The sequence below is a fragment of the Mandrillus leucophaeus genome, unplaced genomic scaffold, assembly GCF_000951045.1.
Source record: "Mandrillus leucophaeus isolate KB7577 unplaced genomic scaffold, Mleu.le_1.0 Scaffold38, whole genome shotgun sequence".
In the NCBI taxonomy this organism is placed as follows: domain Eukaryota; kingdom Metazoa; phylum Chordata; class Mammalia; order Primates; family Cercopithecidae; genus Mandrillus; species Mandrillus leucophaeus.
Genome location: NW_012104031.1, coordinates 5,637,136 through 5,652,559, shown reverse-complemented (window position 1 = coordinate 5,652,559; position 15,424 = coordinate 5,637,136). Strand labels below are relative to the sequence as shown.

The window sequence follows — 15,424 nt, the reverse complement described above, 5'->3', positions numbered from 1 at the left end:
TTTATTTTTTGAGATGGAGTTTCACTCTTGTTGCCCAGGTTGGAGTGTAATGGTGCAATCTCAGCTCACTGCAACCTCTGCCTCCCAGGTTCAAGCAATTCTCCTGCCTCAGCCTCCTGAGTAGCTGGGATTACAGGCGCCCAGGGTGTGTGTGTGTGTGTGTGATAGTTGAAATCATTTTCTACTAATATTCTGTATCCTGCTGTATTCAAATATCTGTCTATGTCATTACATGTTCTTTGTAACATACATTTTTAAATTTTGTTTTATTTTTTGAGACAGGGTCTCACTCTCTTGGCCAGGCTGGAGAGCAGTGGTGTAATCATGGCTCACTGCAGCCTCCGTCTCCTGTTCTCAAGTGATTCTCCCACCTCAGCCTTCTGAATAGCGATGCCTACAGGCATGTAGCACCACACTTGGCTAATTAAAAAACAAAATTTAATATAGAGAAGGGGTCTCGCTATACTGCCCAGGCTGGTCTTGAACTCTTGGGCTCAAGTGATTCTCCCACCTCAACCTCCCAAAGTGCTGGGATTACAGTTGTGAGCCACCATACCTGGCCTATAAATGTAAATGTTAATGGTGATTATAATGTTTCATCACAAAGATGATCTATAATTTATTCGACATTCTGTTTCCAATTTTACAAGATTGTAAATAACACTTTAATGAACATCTCTGTCAAAAGTTTTTGCCCATATTCCAGATTATTTCCTTGACTATTGAATATAATAAGTGGAACTATTGGTTCAAAAAGTATGAATGTCTTCTATAACTTTTAACAATAATGCCAAATTGCTTTCCAGTAGAGCTGTACCAATTTAGATTTCCACCAACAGTATTTGGGAGAATTTCAGAGTTTCTGACCCACTACAGCTTTAAATGGGATCCTTTTAAAATTCAAGCCACCAGATTTTTTTTTTTTTTTTTGACAGGGGCTGGACTACTTTTGAACATAACCACAGAGATAGAAGATAATACATTACTAATACTAGGATGTAAACAGATATTATCCCAGTGTGTCGTCGTGTGCCCTTATGTGGATTATAGGACATTGGTGTCTTGTTGGAAGGTGTCCACTGCTAGAGGCTGACCTGTACATGTTGGTATGGGGTACTGAGATACACATTCAAGGATATATGTCATGTTGGCAGAACTCCTGCTCAGGGTGTGGGAATGAGACATGTAGGATGCAGAACCCTGACTGGAAGGGGATGGCTTAGTCCAGTGGATCTCAATCATTTATGAACGTCATATCTCGGGGAAGCTGTTTAAAATGCAGATTCCTGGGCCCTGTTCCCAGAGACTTGGATTCAGGAAGTCTGGGGTAAGGCCCAGAAGCCTTTTTTGCTGGTGGGTTTTTTTTTTTTTTTTTTTTTTTTGAGGTGGAGTCTCTCTGTCGCCCAGGCTGGAGTGCAGTGGCATGATCTTGGCTCACTGCAACCTTTACTTCCCAGGTCAAGCAACTCTCCTGCCTCAGCCTCCTGAGCAGCTGGGACTACAGGCACGCATCATCCGCGCCCAGCTAATTTTTGTATTTTAGTTTCACTACATTGGCCAGGCTGGTCTTGAACTCCTGGCCTCAAGGGATCCACCTGCCTTGGCCTCCCCTCTCAAAGTGCTAGGATTACAGGCATGAGCCATTGTGCCCACCCTCCAGAAGTCTTCATTTTCTTTTTTTCTTTTTCTTTTTTCTTTGAGACAGAGTCTTGCTCTGTTGCCCATGCTGGAGTGCAATGGCACAATCTTGGCTTGCTGCAGCGTCCGCCTCCTGGGTTCAAGTGATTCTCCTGCTTCAGCCTCCCGAGTAGCTGGGACTACAGGCATGCACCACCATGCCCAACTAATTTTTGTATTTTTAATAGAGACAGGGTTTCACCATGTTGTCCAGGCTGGTCTCGAACTCCTGACCTCAGCTGATCCACCTGCCTTGGACTCCCAAAGTGCTGAGATTACAGACATGAGTCACCACATCCAGACGAAGTCTTAATTTTCTAAAAGTACTCCAGTGGTTGCTGTGCCACAGGAAGTGCTTGGACCCAGCTTTGGGAAACAGTACAAGGCACAAGCCTGCGTGGGCTGGAGGCCACCATGAAATAGCTGCCACTCTCTTTAGAGCAGTAATTCTGAACCCTGGCTGCATATCAGTATCCTCCCGGGAGGTTTCCAAAATGCTAATGCCAAGCCCCCACCCCACCCCTCACTCTCTGTCAAGTTTTTCTATTTGAATCGATTTGGGACAGGGTCTAGGCATCAGTTTGTTTTAGAAGCTCCCAGGTTTAAAGGGATGTTCTAGAAATACAGCTAGGATTGAGAATCACTCTAGAATTTCCCCAAGTGTCTGATACCCAACTGAAACAAAGGGACACACGATAGAGCGTTTGCTCATCTGCCACCCTGATTGGGGTTTCAGGCTGACAACGGGGAGGGGAGGTCAGCGTGCTTGGGAAGAGGCTGGAAGGCACACCCCAGTAGCGAGATGGGTGAACCCCATTCTTAGCAATCAGGGAGAGAAGTAGTGAATTCTAAAGTGGAAAGCCAGTGGGGTTTAAGGTACCAGGTAAGTAAGTAGGTCAAGATCTGTTAAGTGAGAGACCATGGCTAAGAAAGCTTTCTAATATTTCCCAGCCTTTGTCACTCCCTGTTTGTTGCTTCGTTATCTTTATTCATTTCCTTGAGATGATCACAAGTAGAAATATTTAAAAGAGAAAAGGTTGTGTGCTTTTCTTCAGTGTACTCAAGAAACAGCAGAGCTCTGTTATTTTATTTCTCTCTAATTCTGTGAAAAGGGTGTTATTTAGCTCTATTTTGTAGAGAACGAAAGTGAAGTTCAGAGAATTTAAGAAGTTACTTACTCAGCTAGAGAGTAAATTAGGGTGGATCTGCCTGACTGCCAATCAAAGACAGATGAAACTGCTGAGATGTTAATGAAGACTTCTTTGCCATTAGCAACATGTAAACGTACATTCATATGTGCATGCATACATGCATGCTAAAGCAAGTACATATATTTTAAATGTATCTGATTGACTTTTGACTTTTAAAATGTTATTTTATTATATAAAAGATATTTTCTATCTCACAAGTCATCAAGCAATAAATGTTATTTAAAATAATCTATATACACATATAATACAAACAAGCAAATTAAACCATGGAAACTGATTATTTATTTATTTTTAAAATTTTATTTATTTTATTTTTTGAGATGGAGTTTCACTCTTGTTGCCCAGGTTGGAGTGTAATGGTGCAATCTCAGCTCACTGCAACCTCTGCCTCCCAGGTTCAAGCAATTCTCCTGCCTCAGCCTCCTGAGTAGCTGGGATTACAGGCGCCCACCACCACACTCAGCTGATTTTTTGTATTTTTAGTAAAGATGGGGTTTCACCATTGGCCAGACTGGTCTCAAATGCCTGACCTCAGGTGATCCACCTGCCTCAGCCTCCCAAAGTGTTGGGATTACAGGTGTCAGCCACTATGCCCAGCCTATTTATTTATTTATTTAGTTTTGAGAAGGAGTATCGCTCTGTTGCCCATGCTGGAGTGCAGTGGCATGATCTTGGCTCACTGCAACCTCTGCCTCCTGGATTCCAGCGATTCTCCTGCCTCAGCCTCCTGAGTAGCTGGGATTACAGGTGCCTGCCACCACGCCCAGCTAATTTTTGTATTTTTAGTAGAGATGGGGTTTCACCATGTTGGCCATGCTGGTCTCGAACTCCTGACCTCAGGTGATCCGCCCACCTCGGCCTCCCAAAGTGCTGGGATTACAGGCATGAGCCACCACACCTGGCCAAGTTCTACCTCTTTCATAAACTTTTCCTAGATGAATCAACACCTGTTTATAGGAATTTTTTACTTGCTTTTAATTTATGTAGTATTGTTATTGCCTTGAGATGTTCACTAGGTGGTTCATGTACCTAAGTCTTGACTCTCCAGCTGAATTGCTAGGATCTTTGAGGGCAGAGTGCATTTCTTACTTGTATCTCCTACAGTTTTCTTTATCAAAAATGTTTAATGGGGCTGGATGTGGTGACTCATGCCTGTAATCCCAGCACTTTGGGAGGGTAGGCAGGTGGATCACCTGAGGTTAGGAGTTCGAGACCAGCCTGGGCAACATGGTGAAAACCCCTCTCTACTAAAAATACAAAATTAGCCAGGTGTGGTGGCACATGCCTGTGGTACCAGCTACTCGGGAGGCTGAGGTAGGAGAATCACTTGAACCTGGGAGGTGGAGGTTGCAGTTAGCTGAGATTGTGCCACTGCACTCCAGCCTGGGCGACAGAGTGAGACTCTGTCTGAAAAAAAAGAAAAAAAAAAATGCTTACGGGGCCAGTTTTGTGGTGGCTCATGACTGTAATCTCAGCACTTTGGGAGGCTAAGGTGGGTGGATCCCCTGAGGTCAGGAGTTCAAGACCAGCCTGGTTAACATTCTGAAACCCCGTCTGTACTAAAAAATACAAAAATTAGCTGGGCGTGGTGGCACATCCTGTAGTCCCAGCTACTCGGGAGGCTGAGGCAGGTGAATTGCTTGAACCCGGGAGGCACAGGTTGCAGTAAGCCGAGATCACACTACTGCACTCCAGCCTGGGTGACACAGCAAGACTCCATCTCAAAAAAAAAAAAAAAAAAAAAAAAAGCTTAAGGAAAACTTGGAGAATGAATAAATGACTTCTGGAATGACAGGTGCAAATTCACCTTTTATGCTTTGGCCTCTCTACCAATTCTAAACTCTTAAGAGTATTTCCCTACTAGTGAGTAGGAACCTAGTCCAAAGTCATTGATTATTTTTTTTCTCCTTGCCTGCCCATCTTTCTTGGCCTCCCTTCCCCAGCTGCTCCAGTGCCCAGATGTGGCAGCCTTAGTGGATGACTTCACCACCCGCATTCTGGCAAACTGGTTCAAGAGTGAGGAGCCAGCCATAGTGAAGCCATTGCTGCAGATGCTAGAGGTCTTTGCGAAGCATGAAAACATGGTAAAATGGGGCAGGGGCTAAGGGTGTGCTCTCAGGCGATGTTGTAACCAGGGGAGGTAACATCTGCTGTGTTCAGTTATAGATAGGGTGGGACACACTCTTGGGATCAAAGAGAGCAAATCCTCATGAGGCCAATGCACCACAGACAGGGGTTGGGGCTTGAGCCATTCACGATTTCTCCCTCCGGGAAAGGTCTCCTGAGGAAGTTTTTTCATGGGTCATTTCAGAGAATAGATGAAGCTAACCCCAGGATCTCACACATGTCATCCAGGTCCCCTGGAGGTTGCTGTCATCATCAGGGATGAGAAGGGCAGTGGCGATGGAAACTTATGGCATGGTGGGAGGAGGGGGCCTCCTCTGTTTTCTCCCCTTTTCTCATGATGGACGCAAGGTACCTCCCCAAATGCTCTCCTGGGCTACTCACTCTGAGGGCTCCCCAGATGCTGGGCCAGTCCCAGCTCTGGAATGAAAAAACAGTAGAGTGTGGTTCTCATTTGCGGGGCTGAATTGACTTGAAATGAGAATTCCTTGACTTGGCAGGAGTCATTTCCCCAGCTCCCCATCCCCTGAGCCACTGTCGCCCGCAGGTGAGGCGGCTCCGAATCCTCCAGCCGTATGTGCTGAACTGCTGCTACTCCTCGAACAGCGACATAGTACTGGAGACTTTGCTGGTGCTGAAGAATCTCCTGAGCCACCTCACCTGGCGGCACTCCTCCTCCTTCCTGATCCAGCTCACCTTCACGCTGGTGCCCTTCTTTGAGGAGGTAAAGGCCCCTCTGGGGTCATTTTCTTTCTCTCGGCATCTGTAAAATAAGGGAGTTGGCCAGGCATGGTGGCTCACGCTTGTAATCCCAGCACATTGGGAGGCCAAGGCAGGAGGATCACATGAGGCCAGGAGCTCAAGATCAACCTGGGCAACATAGTGAGACCCCATTCTTACAACAACAACAAATTAGCTGAGTCTGGTGGTGTGCACTTGTGGCCCCAGTTTCTTGGGAGGCTGAGGCAGGAGGATTGCTTGAGCCCAGCAGGTCAAGGCTGCAGTGAGCTGTGATTGTGGCATGCAATCCAACCTGGGCGACAGAGCGATACCCTGTGTCAAACAAAACAAAACAAAACAAAACCCCTCACAGAGTTGGCAGAATGATTCAAGGCCCTTCACCTTGAATATGGTACTGTTCTGTAGGGACTTGATTGCTCCTGCCCTCCTTGTATCTTTCTGAAGGGGTGAGATGGAGCGAGAGAACAGACCACAGCAGGCGGGGATCAGAGCAGATCATTTGAGGGAGGGAATGGACAGGGGAGTGTGGGGTTGGCGGGGGTGGAGCTCAGGGACCTGATTGCTTCTGCTTCCCCACGCATGCGTGTCTTCTCTCCCAGGTGTCAGAGCATCTGCGGTTGGCAGCCTTTGAGATCTATGAGAGTCTCTTGGCCAAGGTCAAGAAGAGAGGCCTTGTCTTCCCCTTGAAGCACCAGATTCTCAACTTGCTAGTCCCTCTGGTGCTCCACCTGAGGGACGTAAATACCGACGTGGCTCTGGTGAGAGGCCAGGCCTTGGAGCCTGGTCTTCAGTCCCCGTTTTCATGGGAGGTAAATGCTAAGCATGTTGAGTGCTTAGGCAGGGCTGTGGCAGTACTGGATGGTGCTGAAGGAGTCAACTAGTCTCTGACCTTGCCGAATGACAGACTAGAGATGAACAGGCGCTTGCACTAAAGTTTTCTCCAGTTTCTGGCTCCATCTGGTTGGCCACTGACTCCCAGTGGAATACTGTGGGTGTTTCTCCCAGGAGGAAAATCTCATCGACGGGCAGCAGTCCCTCTCTCTGCCTCCCAGCCTGTGGCTCCAGGAGCCCCCTCTCCATGCTGCTTTCTGCATACTCTCTGCCTGTGAATGGAGACAGAGCTCCCTGGGTCGGGAAGACCCTGTGGGAGGCAGTGTGGTGGGCAGAATAGAGAGAGCCTGGAACTGGCCTTCATTCCGGAATGAATGAGTCCAGCTTTGAGCCCAGGAGACCCAGGAACGTGAACTGCAGCTTGAACACTTGAAGACTGGCTGACTTACTCTGTGACAGGACACCTTGTTTCCACAGAGCAGGCCACTCTGCCATCACTGAGGCCTCTTAGGCACATCTGAGTCCGGCTGGGCAAGCGATTGAATGGGGATATTTGTGCGGAGAGTCCCACCGGTGAACTCAGCCGTAGTATTCCTGACAGAGCCAGCCCTGATTTAGAACAGTGACCACCCAGTTGGGGGATTAAGACTTTGGGGAAATTTATTTTCAGAGAGACTGTTTTGTGGGGCAGGGAGGGTTGCGGGGGCGGCAGCGTGGGAAGCCATGCGGCTGGTGAATAAGGCTCTGAGCTAAATAGTTCCAGTGCTCTGGGTCTCAGTGTCACACCACAGCAACTGGGAAAATTGTTAGAACTGTAATTTTTAAACTTCTTATTAGGGGGAATAGGGGGTTGTAAGTAGAGCCAACCTGCCTGGACCCCTGCCTTTTTCCTAAGCCCTGGATCCCTGTCGATTCACCAGCGTTTCCATCCCATCGAGGCTGAGTGTGATGCTGCTTGTCTCTGTTCTTTGCACCCCTCCATTTCCCTGCCCAGTCCCACTCCTCAGCTCCTCATGCTGAGCCTCCTTGTCTCCCAGATCTGCCGGTCTGCCCTCTGCCACACAGCTGCCATGCTGGGCTGGTCAAAGCTGAAAGCAGTATTTGCAGAGAAAGATGTGTGGAACATTCTTGGAACCCTGGTAAGCCAGCAGCTTGCTCACTGTCTGCTCCTATGCAAGGGAGGGTGGCGTCCCCAGCGGTCTAGGTCGTTTTCCTGCAGCTCTGGGGTTTGCAGCAGTAGTGGCAGCGGCAACAGCAACAGTTCAATGATGAGATACTCATTAAGCACCTAGTTTGTGATTGGCACCTAGATATAGTTCCTGCCCTCCCCTTGTTTCCTGTCTGAATTGGGGAGCTAGACACACAAGTAGACAATCTCAGCATACTTCGGGAAAGGCAAAGGAGGGGTACCCAGCACAGTCTGGAAGTTGAAGGAAGGCTTCCTGGAGGAGGTGTCATCTTCAGAAGGAGAAATATAAGACAGGGTAACACTTAGGCAAAGGGAAGGAATCAAGAGTGCAGGCCAAGGTGATGCTGTACATAGGGGTGTGGAGCACAGCACACATTATCTGGTATGATTTGATCCTTACAACCATCCTGAGAAATAAGGGCAGAAGGGCCTGGTGTGTAGGGAGCTATTAATGTAAGTGCCTTGGAATCATTAGAGCAGGGGCAGAAAAGGCAAATGCTTACAAGGTCATGCAGGAAACACTAACCAGAGATCAGACTGGATGGGCCCGGAGGAGAGATGTAGGCCCCAAGACCCAGCACAGGCAGCCTCCTCAGCATGGCCAGAAACCACACACCATTGTCACAGCACACATCTAGTAACACCGCCTTTACTCTCCTAAAGTGAAATTCATAAATAATATCCTCTACCTTTGCATATTTCCAAAATAAGTCATATAATGCCCTAACTCCAAAGAAGAAGTGAAAGTAATCTACAACAAAATAATCTGTAGGAATATATGGAACACAATATAGCATAACATGATATAATAATAGAATATAAATACTGTATGTAAATGCTTGGGCCAAGTTACTTTTTATTTATTTATTTATTTTTTTGAGACAGAGTCTCACTCTGAAGCCCAGGTTGGAGTGCAGTGGTGCGATCTTGGCTCACTGCAACCTCCGCCTCCCAGGTTCAAGCGATTCTCCTGTTTCAGGCTCCCGAGTAGCTGGGATTACAGGCACTTGCCACTGGGCCCAGCTAATTTTTGTATTTTTAGTAGAGACGGGGTTTCTTTTTTCTTTTGCTTTTTCTTTATTGAGATGGGGTTTCATCATGTTGACCAGGCTGGTCTCAAACTCCTGACCTCAGGTGACCTGCCTGCCTCAGCCTCCCAAAGTGCTGGGATTATAGGTGTGAGCCACTGCACTCTGCCAGGGCCCAGTTACTTTAGTAGACAATGATGTACATGAATCCTTGCCCCTCTCCATAGAATCACTGTGAATGGATCTGCTACAAATGCAGAATGATATGGGAGTCACCACAAGAAGGGTCACCACAAGAAGGGTCACCATTGGTGATGGGAATTCCAAAACGATTGTATTAATAGCTCCCCCGACACCAGGAAAGTCTGATTAGACCAGAAAGTCTGATGACTTTCTGAACAAGATGAAGTATAGTCTTTGATGTCTATTGCAGATGCACTCCTAGAAAATCCAGTATGTAGTTGAACTGTGAAAAACTACTCTATTATCTAAAAGAGCCAACTTCTAGGCATGGATTAGTATAAGTAGGATTGTGGTAGACATAAATGTGTAATGGGGTATCAGAAATTGTTGTACCCCCCTCATCATTTTGAAAACCATAAACATCCCCCAGTTCCATAATTCCCTCCACACAGTATAGTCCCCAGTTGAGAACCCATGAATTGTTTCTAGGAGAGAAAGTGGCTCAGGGTTGTTAAGAGAAGCAGGAAATCCATGCCAGGTGCGGTGGCTCACACCTGTAATCCCAGCACTTTGAGAAGCCAAGGTGGCCGGATCACCTGGGAACAGGAGTTTGAAACAGCCTGGCCAACATGGGAAAACCTTGACTCTACTAAAAATACAAAAATTAGCCAGGTGAGATGGCGGACGCCTGTAATCCCAGCTACTGGGGAGGCTGAGGCAGGAGAATCGCTTGAACCCAGGAGGCGGAGGTTGCAGTGATCTGAGATCGAGTCACTGCTCTCCAGCGTGGGTGACAGAGCAAGACTCTGATTGGGGTGAAATTTCCCCCATTGATGTTGGCAAATAATTTAAAATGTAAAATACTGCATAGATCAAACAAAAAAAAATATCTTCAGGCTGACTTTTCTCATGGACTGTCAGTGTGCAGTCCGGTCCAGGCAGGAGACACGGAAGCAGGAGGCTGGGCCACAGTGTTCTGTGGAGGTTTGGGCCCAGTGAGGAGCAGGACTTGAGGCTGTAGGCAAGGGGAGTTGTTGAAGCATTTTAAGCAAGTGGGTAGCATGGTTAGAGAGCTGTGCATTTCACACAAATCACCCAAGCTACAGATCAGAGAAATGTTCCCAAGGGATGGAATTGGAGCCTGTGCTGTATAGAGTGTCTGGGGAGAGATGATGAAGTCAAGAAGACAAAGGCATGGGCGGGATTAGCTAGTTGTGGAGATTGATTTGATATGAAGTGTGAAAGTAAAAGTTGCCTCTTGGCTTCTGACATGGGTGAATGCTGGTGTCCTGGACTGAGGTCAGAAATACAGAGGGAGGAACAGGTGTGGAGGGGAAGGTGGTGGCTTGATTTTGTGCATGTTAAGCTTCTAAAATCTGTGAGAACACCACAGGTTTGTGCTTCCATTGGAAGTTAGATATGTATCACTGAAGCTTGGAGAACAGGGCTGTGTTTGGTGAACCCTGAGCATACCGTTGGGTAGTAGATGAAGACTGCAACCCTAAGCCCAGATACACTCTCCTAAGGAAATTGTGTGGTGGGAGGAGCATATGAGTCAACACTGAGATCCCAGGAGACATCAGTTCCAAGGATCCCACAGAGGAGACTAGAAAGGGAAACCTGGCAGAAAGTCAAAGGAGGACAACAAGAGAGGAGGGTCATGGTCACCTAGGAAGGACCATGACCAGTTTCAGGAAGCAGTCAAGGGTACAAAAACCCAAGGATTTCTCGGGTAACTTCAAAAGATGGGAGAGATGAGCAGGCAGGCTAGGCTCAGCCTCCCCACCTCCTTCAACCCCAGCAGCTCCACTTCTCCTTCTCCTTCTCCTTCTCCTTCTCTTTCTCCTTCCTCTTTTTTTGTAGAGACAGAGTCTTGCCATGTTGCCCAGGCTGGTCTCCAACTCCCGAGCTCAAGTGATCCTCTTGCCTTGGCTTTCCAAAGTGCTGGGATTACAGGCGAGGGCCACCACATCCGCCCCCCACTGCTTCTATTAGTTTGAGATATTGGGTTTCCAGTTAAGATTTCTTTTTGAAGAAAAGATCCTGCCAAAAGAAGCTGGGAAAAACCATGGATGTAGCCTTCTGTTTTAAGAACTTAGACTGCAGAGTGAAAGAGGAGAGTGAGGATCGGAGCTAGGAAGGAGATGCAGGAGACGGGGTTTGGGTTAGTGGTTGTCGCAAAGGGAAGGACACATCATCCTTTGAACCTTCAAGGATGGAAGTCTGATGAACGCAGAAGGGGCTGTATTCCTAGGCAGGTGATGGAAGGTATGAAAACACGTAATTACATGCAGCACTGCTAGGCTCTGTTTATTTTTATTTATTTATTTTAAATATTTTATTTCATTTTATTTTATTTATTTACTTTTTTGGAGACAGTCTGGCTTTGTTGCCCAGGCTGGAGTGCGGTGGCGCGATCTCGGCTCACTGCAACCTCCACCTCCTGGGTTCAAGCGATTCTCCTTCCTTAGCCTCCTGAGAAGCTGGATCTACAGGCGCGTGCCACCACACCTGGCTGATTTTTTTGCATTTTGGTACACACGGGTTTCACCATGTCGCCCAGGCTGGTCTTGAACTCCTGAGTTCAGGTGATCTGCCTGCCTTGGCCCTCCGAAAGTGCTGGGAGTACAGGCGTGAGTCACTGTGCCTGGCCTATTTTAAAAATTTTAGGTTCGGGGGCATGGCTGCTGGTTTGTTACATGGGTATATTGTGTGATGCTGAGGTTTGTGCTTCTAATGTTCCCATCCCCAAGGAGTGAACATAGTCCGTAGGTAGTTTTGCAACCCTTGCCCCACTCCCTCCCTCCTGTTTTTTGGAATTCTCAGTGTTTATTGTTCGCATCTTTGTGTTCGTGTGACTGAGGCTCTGCTTAAACAGAATGCTGTAGGCATGATGTTTTGCAACCTAAAGCGTATGACCTTGAGATTGAAGATTTAAACTAAGACAGAAATAAACAGGATTTAAGCAATAGGGTTCACCTTATTGTTGGGAGTAGGAGAAAAAAATGTATGCGCCAAACACTGGGGCCAGTCTCTATGAGCCTCATGCTTAAACTGGGTCAAGGCCAGGGAGTATGATCTCTGTGGCATGGTCAATCCGGGAAGGCTTCATGAAAGAAAGAAGATTTCAGGAGCTGTGGTAGGAGGGGATGGAGATGGAGACGGTTTTGACAGATTTTTGCACTCAGGGGATGGCTCCTGTGTAATCTCAAAACGGTCTGAGGGTCCCTTCCATAATCTGACACCTTTTCTTACAGCTGGAGCAGGAGACAAACAAAGCCCTCTGGTTCCTGAAGCAGTGTGTGGCTCTCTTCAAGAGCCCACAGGTTCCCATCCGCTGGGCAGCTGTGTGGTTTGCAGGTATGGCCTTTCGTCTTGTTGGAGCTACTGTGTCCTTGTTGTAGGGTCCCTTAAACTGACTGGGCACCCAGGACATGAGGACACACAGAACCCATGGGAATTACATTGGGGGGTGGGAGTGGAGGTGGGAGTGCCTGCCTGTGCCTGCCTGCTCCCTCCCCTGCAGGAAGCTCCTGGTCGGGTTGGGTGGTAACCTTCCCATAGCAGAATGTGCCAAGTCCTAGGAGACCAACCAGCAGAGAGACAAAGGGTGGGGCATATGGGGTCTGGGAGCTGCTCAGTGGGGGAAGTTCAGAGGTAGGTGGGGGACTGCCTCAGATCACCCCAGGGAACAGCTGTTCAGGGCAGAGGAGTATCCACTCCTTCACCCAGCCCAATTTGCTTAGAACCCTTCAGAGAAGCAAGGGACACAAGTTTGACTTTACGGGAAAAGTTCAAACCTGAGGCTGGTGGCCAAGGGAGGGAAAGACAGGAGAAAGGAGGGGAATGGTGAGTGTTTTGGGAAGGGGGCCAAGAGTACTTGCAGCCAGGACCCCACTGATTCCTGGTGGGGCCTCTGAGGTGCTTCTCTGCGTCCCTGTAGGCCAGATTATCCAAACCCTAGACTTGGAAGAGATTGATGAAATTGAGGAGGCGTACACAGGTGAGTGGCAGCCCAGTTGCCCCCTCCTTGCATCTTTTAGTGGCACCAGTGTTGGTGGGGAATGCTCAGAAGTTAGGAAAAGTGGGCAGATGGCCTCACAAAAATGATCATCCAGAAGTGTGAAGAGGCAGGCTCATCCCCAAGGTGCTTAGGTTCTGAGGTGCTGGTCAGAGCCCTCCTGCCCCATGTTCACTCACACCCTCACCACCATGGAGCCCATTCATCAGCCAGGAGGGTCCCTTGGGTTTCTTGTAGGAGAGACAGTGCTGGGCTCCCATATGTAGTTGAGTCCCTGGCTGCAGCTCTCTTTGAAGTCAGAGAACTTCACACATAGCTATTCTATGGGAAAGAGAGGACGCAGGGCCAGGGAGGGGCAGAGGAGAGGAGTGAGTGGTTGGTAATGGGTGCAGGGTGAGGAGCAAGTGGGCGTCACATCTCCCTGTGCTCACAGCAGCTATGTGGCCTTGCTTGCAACAGAGCGTTGTGGACTCCTAGAAGAAACTCTTGCTCATAGTTTAAAATCCACCAGTCCTGACCCCATTGCCTGGTACCTGTCTGCCGCAGGGCCTAGGCCCTCCTGCAGCCCACTATCCTTTCTCTGTCTGTGTTTCAGCCCTAAGGCACATGCAGAGAGACTCTGACCCCATGGTCAGCTGCCTCACCACACAGACTTTCTATATCCTGGAAGCCAAGAAGAAGCTGCTACTGGCCAAGGCCCCGACCTCCTGCTTCTGCAGGAGGAGGCCCCAAAGGCACTACTTCTGAGCCTGCATCCTTGAGTCTCAGATGTAGGCCTGACCATCAGACCCTGTGACAATGGGGCCAGATTCCTGGGTCCTGTGCTAGAAATGGAGGTATATCCCTGCAGAATCTTTGTAATAAAAGGAAAAAGCATGCACCTTTGTGAAGATAGCTATTAGGTTGTCTTGCCAGTCAATTCTTGGCCTTCTGGGGTAGAGTCACTTGTGAGCCACCTTCTCTCCTGTGAACATCTGGGTCGGGGTGACCTTTCCCTGCTCTGCCCCTCTGCTCCCTTCTCCCATTCAGCCATGGGTCTAAGGCCAGAGCCAGCCGTTTCTTTTGAACCAACCTCAACTATGAGCCGAGGGGGAAGTAATGTTGGCATACATGAGGTGTTCTAGAATGCAGTTGTGATGGTAAGCAACAGAGTTGCTTAAGCAGGAAAGTGATTTATTAAAGGGTTGTTAGTGAAAAACCTCCTGGAAGATCAGAGAGTTTGGGTACCACAGAGCCAGGGACAGTGCTGCTCTATAGAAACACCACCACGACTGGCCCTTGGCACAGCCCAAACCACACTCCATGTGTCAACACTCAGGCCTGGATACTTGTCCTGCAGTGCCCTGCCTCTGCCAGGGCAGTTTTGCTTTGTTACAAGCGATGATAAAAGATAGATCTTACTAAAAACCTATTAACAGGTCAAGTGCATTGGGATAAGACCCACCTCAAAGACTGCTCTGACACCCCCACAAGTCACCTCCTCACTTTGGTCAGGCATAAAATAACAGATACAAGGTAATGAATAAATGGAAAGTAATGGATTCTAGGGCCATCTCTGTCCCAGGATGATTTTGGCCAACTCTGTTGGCCTCTATGGGCCTCAATTCTGTAAAATGTAAATTTATAAACAGAGAGTTGGGAAACATTATCTTTGTTTTTAAAACTCAACTTCAGACGCTGAGAAAAAGATACCTTTTAAGATATCACCTAGTTCTGACAATTGAATGGCTCTTACCAAATTCTGAGAGGTGCCATTCCCTTGTGCCTGGGAAAGCTGCCCCATAGCTTATATCCTAAATGGAATTTTTCTTGACACTCTCTTGTTTTCCAACTTTTCTGAAGTAAGCAGATATTATGCATGTAATCTGGAAACAAAACACCACCCCACATTAAAAGAATACAAGAAGAGTCTCTTAACCCAGTGTTCCTGTCCCCCCCACATCCCGCAGGAGCCTTGGCATCCTCGAGAGACAGGATGAACTGCGTTTGGAAAAATTACCTTGTGTTGCAAACTTTCTGGGGGGTGCAGGGAGGAGCGCAGTGGCAAGGAGGAACCAGATGGCTGGAGTCCACTCCAGGTCTGGCCCGTGACCAGTTCCCCAGTGGCCAGTCTCTGGGTCTTGCCCACACATCCTGTCTAGCCTGCAGCTGCTCATGCGCAGGTGTCACTTCCTGCAGTTCACAGTGGGCTCTTCTGTCCCACTGTCAGGCAGGATCCTATGCAAAATACGGGCCTGTGGGGAGCGAGGGTGGAGCGGGCAGTGGCATTGGTGATGCTGGATCAGCCAGCCAAAAACAGCTGTTCACAAGAAGCACCCTGCTCCCGGGCAAGAAGCTCTGTGCCTGCCAGCGGGGCTGGCAAGTCAGGACAACTCCGCCCACGTGTGTCTCCTTCAATGGCCCAGGGTCCCTCTCACTC

At 48.2% G+C, this 15,424-nt stretch overlaps 1 protein-coding gene across 1 annotated transcript in view; it reads left to right on the top strand.

Moving 5' to 3' along the window:
• The window catches only part of LOC105547127 (maestro heat-like repeat-containing protein family member 7), a 38,012-nt gene extending 24,128 nt beyond the window's left edge, over nucleotides 1-13,884 (top strand). Inside the window, exons 9-16 of the mRNA XM_011990576.1 lie at nucleotides 4,832-4,972; nucleotides 5,244-5,363; nucleotides 5,560-5,736; nucleotides 6,353-6,562; nucleotides 7,622-7,723; nucleotides 12,242-12,344; nucleotides 12,928-12,987; nucleotides 13,601-13,884. Of these exons, the coding sequence (XP_011845966.1) occupies nucleotides 4,832-4,972; nucleotides 5,244-5,363; nucleotides 5,560-5,736; nucleotides 6,353-6,562; nucleotides 7,622-7,723; nucleotides 12,242-12,344; nucleotides 12,928-12,987; nucleotides 13,601-13,752 (1,065 nt within the window). The 3' untranslated portion in view covers nucleotides 13,753-13,884. The remainder of the gene's footprint in view (nucleotides 1-4,831; nucleotides 4,973-5,243; nucleotides 5,364-5,559; nucleotides 5,737-6,352; nucleotides 6,563-7,621; nucleotides 7,724-12,241; nucleotides 12,345-12,927; nucleotides 12,988-13,600) is intronic.
• The last annotated feature ends 1,540 nt before the right edge of the window (nucleotides 13,885-15,424 follow it).